The sequence below is a fragment of the Octodon degus genome, unplaced genomic scaffold (assembly GCF_000260255.1).
Source record: "Octodon degus isolate 3935 unplaced genomic scaffold, OctDeg1.0 scaffold00008, whole genome shotgun sequence".
NCBI lineage: Eukaryota > Metazoa > Chordata > Mammalia > Rodentia > Octodontidae > Octodon > Octodon degus.
The window spans coordinates 5,062,094-5,067,406 of NW_004524584.1; the positions used below are offsets into that span (position 1 = coordinate 5,062,094).

At 46.1% G+C, this 5,313-nt stretch overlaps 1 protein-coding gene across 2 annotated transcripts in view; it reads right to left on the reverse strand.

Annotated features, from left to right (window-relative positions):
- Pccb (propionyl-CoA carboxylase beta subunit) overlaps positions 1-3,976 on the reverse strand; it is a 113,333-nt gene extending 109,357 nt beyond the window's left edge. The window contains exons 1-2 of one of the 2 annotated variants that reach the window (XM_004624997.2): positions 3,731-3,976; positions 593-712 (exon numbers count right to left, since the gene is read on the reverse strand). In XM_004624997.2, coding sequence (XP_004625054.1) covers positions 593-712; positions 3,731-3,913 — 303 coding nt within the window. In that variant the 5' untranslated portion in view covers positions 3,914-3,976. The remainder of the gene's footprint in view (positions 1-592; positions 713-3,730) is intronic. The other variant, XM_023705039.1, reaches the window with a different exon arrangement.
- Positions 3,977-5,313: the final 1,337 nt, after the last annotated feature.

A 5,313-nucleotide genomic window follows, 5' to 3' on the forward strand; every position in this document is an offset into this window, starting at 1 on the left:
TAAAGGCTTTTTTCTTTTTTTTTTTGCAGAACTGGGGATTGAACTCAGGCCCTTATGCTTGCCAGGCAAGCGCTTATTCTACTGAACCATCTCCCCAACCCAAGGCATTCATTTTTGCTGACCTCAAGATCACAGAGGTGGGCCAGGGAGATAGCTCAAGGGTGTAAGTACCTGCCTGGCAAACACAAGGTCCCAAATTCAATCCCCAGTACCACCTAAAAAAAAAAAAAGTCACAGAGATATAAACTTAAATCATGTCCCAAAGGGGTCCTTGGAACTTGGTGTTCAGAACACAACTGAAAGACATTATCCTGTCTTCGGAGAGACCCACTTTCCAGAGCTATCATTCTGTACCAACCATACCAGGAACCCTTAACCAGGAGCTCTGGAAACCAAGACTAAGTCACAAAGCAGAGAGCATGATCAGCCCACCCACCTTTCAATTGCAAACAAAGGAGAGAAAAAGGGGGAACCTGGAGGCCCCAGCAGCACTTCTCAGAAGACTCAGAGAAAAGCTGTGCAGACCATGACTCTGCAGCCAGCAGAGCCTCCGCGGGGAAGTGTTCACACCACTTCTTGAGCAGGTAAGTACCTTGTTCTTCTCAGCAGCCATGCCAAAATCTGCACATCTGTGTTCCACGAACATGTCACTCTCAACAAAGCTGCCAGGGTCCAGCAAGAGACTGATCCGCTCCCTTGCTGTTAGTTTTCCCTAAAACACAACAAAGATCATTTAGCAGGGTCACCAAAGTTGATAAGCAAAGGAGTGTTCCTAAGAAAACCAAGAAGACAGGTTCTGCCCCTTCACCCTGATGTGAAAGCCTCCATTCTCTCTGAGCTGCCTAAGGCAAACAATTGTTATTAATGGACTTCATTTCAGACACTGAGGAAAGCAAAGTAGACAGATGCTCTAGAAGCCACCTGAGTGTCAAAGGTAAACAAGGAAGGAGGGCTATGGGTGGTGTCACATGACTGACTGAGCCACAGAAGGACTGCTGTTAGTTCAAGGGCAGCCCAGGGTACATACTGAATTCAAGACCAGAGTGCATTACATAGTAAAACCCTGATTCAAAAGAGAAAAAAAAAAAAGGAAGGAGGCAAGGAAGGTGCAGAGAAGTAGGAGACCTTATTATAGAAACACTTGTGAGAGAGAAAGAAAATACTTGTGAGGAACCTAAGAAATATTAGAGAGAGATGAGAGAGAGACAGAGACAGAGACAGAGACAGAGACAGAGACAGAGACAGAGAGAGAGAGAAGAAGAGAAGAGAAGAGAAGAGAAGAGAAGAGAAGAGAAGAGAAGAGAAGAGAAAAGAGAGAAGAAGGTAGAAATCTAACACAGCCTTAGTGAAGGCCTTGAGGCTTTACCGTCAGATTTCCAGGCTTTTCCTGTGAAGCTAAGAAACATACCTCACCAGGCCTAACCCCTCCCTCCTACCCTGAGCTCCCACAGGGCTCTTCTGCCTCCGTTATGGGCTTCTCACCTTCCTCTTCCTACCTCAACCTGGAGGCCCTGCTTAGAGATCACATACCTGACAAGAGAGCCCACAATGGTGGACTGAGTAAAAGGGAATGGGACAAAGTGCTAAGCAGCTTGCCTGAGAAGAGAAAAATAGCACTCAGGAGGCTGAGGTAGGAGGATCTCAAGTTCAAGGACAGCTTAAATTACATACCAAAATCCTATCTCAAGGGGCCGGGGAGATGGCTCAGTAGGATAAGCGCTTGACCGGCAAACGCAAGGATCTGAGTTCAATCCCCGGTTCTGAAAAAAAAAAAAAAAATCCTATCTCAATACCCCCAAAAAATTCTTTTTGGAGATGAGACTAGACATGCCAGTCTGTCAAGAGCCTCCACTATGCCACAGCTGTAATGGTAGCACTCAAAGGCTGAAACAGGCAGACAGCAAGTATGAGGCCACCTTGGGCAACTTAGCAAGATGGTGGCCCAGCACTCCTCAGGTAATCTCAATTCCCAGGAGTGCAAACAATAAAATAAAAGCCTCCACTGCTTTCATTCCTAAAAACCCAGGCCCAGCCAAATACCTGTAGGCCACTATACCTCCTTCTAGGAAAGCAACCAAACCCTGTGAGAATGTGTTAAACAATAAGCCATTTTATATACAGTGTTATGTAATGCTGGGTAAGTTCTGGGAAAAGAAATTTGGCACTATGTATTTTAAATATTTATACACTTTGGCCTACTAATTCCATGTCAAAGAAATCTACCCTATAGAAATACTCCAAAAACTGTTTAAAAGAGGGTGCAAATCTGTGTCACAAACAAAACAGCTTTGGCAAAAGAAAAGCTTCAACAGGCTGCATTTAAACCTAACATAATCTGCCTGGGAAGGGGTGAGGCAATGTTCCAGGAAGGAACTGAGCAACTACCCCTGCTCAGAGAGTACACTGGAGCACCAGAGGGCCTCTCCTGAGGATGATCTAACTTTCTCTCACTCCATAGACACCCCACTCCAGGCACCACAAACCAAAAGCCACATTTACAGCTCACCAACAAGTGTAAAAAAAAAAAAAAAAAGGAACTTTCAGCTTCAGACCTTGGTCACATGGAAATCAATGATGTGTGAATCAACACCTGATTTAGAGTCCAATCTTCTCACCTCTGACTCCAGCTTTCTCAGTTAGCTCCCCCACACTTGTGAGTAGTATCTGCATGCCCTTCACCTGTTAAGAGTTCACTTCTGCACCTTCCTATCAATAGCTTGTCCAGCACTTTAGTATAGACTCAAGCACGAGTCAGGGACACACTGAGCAAGCCTAGTTCCAAGCTGAGGTCACCTCCGTTTCTTCTGCTGCTAAACTGCCCACCCAGTTTATCTCTGAAGGCCAAATGTGACTCTCAACTCAAAATCCAGGCAGTTGAAAAACCTGTATAAACTAGATGCACTGAAGGGAAAAAAAAAAAAAAAAAAGGTTTAATTTTAAAAAGCAAACATTAGGTGGAAAAAAAAGAAAATCACCTGATGCTGAAGCATGGAAATATGTACCCTAAGTATTTACTACATCTTACTGGCCGGCTCATGAGTAACTGTAGCCAAGTGGTACTTTCCTTTTTCACAAATTAATCTGAAAACAATCCAGGCAGGGTCAGGCAGTGCCATCAGTTGCTCACTCCAGCCAGCTAGCAGAGTAACATGCACCCTCCTAGAGAGGCCACCTTTTTCCTGACCAGGAGAGCGCTGAGACCTCAGGAGGGTGTCCCGTCTCTGGGCAGCACACTTCCAAGATTAATGTGATTGTGCTCAAATTACTTCCCCTGCCACACGCCTCTATTTTTCTGTTCCCATCATGGAAAAACAACCTGCTTTCCACTCTTTCCTGGAGCAGAAGACTAAGCAGATCTTTTTTTATTGAGTGTCCATCGTTGCTTCGCCCTATTCTAACAAGATTGTGAGGGAAGAATTATGACTATCTTCTACAAAAGATAAACTGATTCTAGATATTAAATAGTCAAAAAGTTTACAGTTTTTGTTAAGTAGAAAGCTGACTGGAACCCAGCAAGGTCCTTCTAAACTTCCAAGGGATGCCAGTGAGTGACAGAACCCATTCCAGTCGGCCCCACTTCAGGAAGACCACTGTACTTCTCGTGAGTGTCCTCGCCAGCGCCCCGCCCTGCACAGCGCCGATTGGCTGAGCAGCGTCGGACGCCACGAGCCATGAGAGCTGTGAGAGGGCGCAAGCAAAGGGGCGGGGCTTGCTCGACCCTCAGACTCACTCGCTTATGCTGCGCTTCGATTCGGCGCTGGCCTCCTCCCAGCAAAGCAGCGCTTCGCTTGTTCTCGATACGTTCGTTAACGGAGGCGGGCTGGTTGCAAAGGCTGCGGACCTTAGGATGGTGAACAGTAGAGAGAACCCTGAGCCTAGCTCCAGCCGCCGCCACCCGCATTGCTGCCGCCATTGTTACTGTGCCGGCGTGCCTCGGCACTGGCGCACCCGAGCACGCATGTGCACAGCGTCTGGGCCCGGCTAGACCTGCGCCTGCGCAGAGTGGCGGGACGTAGGCTCTGGGGGCAGGGCTGCTGCGCGCCCTTGGGAGTGGAGCGTGTGCGTTAGAGGCCTGGGCTGTGTGCAGAGTTGTGCAGATCACTGAAGCCCGGCCTTCAGATCTTACTAGCGCCTTGCTACACAGAAAAGGGACTCCCTCCTTGCTTTCTGTAGAGACCTAGACCCTACCCTTGTCCTTCCTTCAGAAAATGAGCAGATAGTAAATATTAATTAACCAACTTAAGTGAACACTGCCACGAGTTGCTTTTTGCCCTTACCATTAGCTAGCTAGCCCATATTCTGGTTTCACAAGTGAGACAAATGAAGCCAAGAGGAGTAGAATGGTTTGATCTGAGACCATTCGGTGAAGTCAGGATTCAAATTCTGAGGCTTAGAGGCTATTTAGTGTGCGCCAGGTACTGAGTATAGAAACTTTAACTTGGAGTGAGTCCGTCTCTAAGAAGACTCTTTAAAAAATAATAATAAAAAATCATGGCACCTGTTAAAGAATGGGAAAACAATCTCTATTCGGGCCCTCTTAGATTAAGGACTACTGCAATGAGAGACTGAGATTAACACTGAGCACAAAAGGGGGTTTATAGCCACTAAACAGGGCAGGAAGTTAAAAGGAAATGTTAGTAGAAAGTGAGACTCTGGCTTAACCTATCTAACAGGGATCTTGGTGAAGTTAGGCCGGGGTACTCAAACATCACCTGAGGGGTGGTGGAAGATTCGAAACCCGATCAGATATAGAGGGATCAGATACCAACTGTGGAGGATTCCAGGGGAACTAAGCAAGATTCTTGCTAAAACTAGCCTCTACAAGGAAGGACCGTGGGAGTCCAAGGTCAGGCCTACTCAAGAAAGAACTCAGTAGAAGATGACTAAAGTTTGAACTATGGAGAGAATCTTGTCAACACAGATCTTGCCTGAACAGGTTAAAAATGCAAATTCTAAAATGCACAGATTTAGCCCTAGACCTGTTTCTGGGTTCTAGGGACTCCTAGAGATTTCATGTTCTCATTCAAAAAACTGGACAAAATAAGCACGAGGTAGCAAAGTTTTATTAAAGGTAGGAAAAGAAACATGCTCTGCAATGGAAGTGTGGGCCAAGTAAAAGTCGGAAAAGAACTACACTCTTCAAGGAGTGCAGAATAGAGCTTAACGGCAGCCATCTTTTGTATTGTCCACTCCTCAGGCGGAGGTCAGATCTAGGCTGTCCTTTCAAAAACCTGTTTCAGTTCTGGCACGAATAATTAAAGTATTTTCTGATTGGTTCCAGGTGTAGGTTTCAGAAATTGTTCTGTATATGTC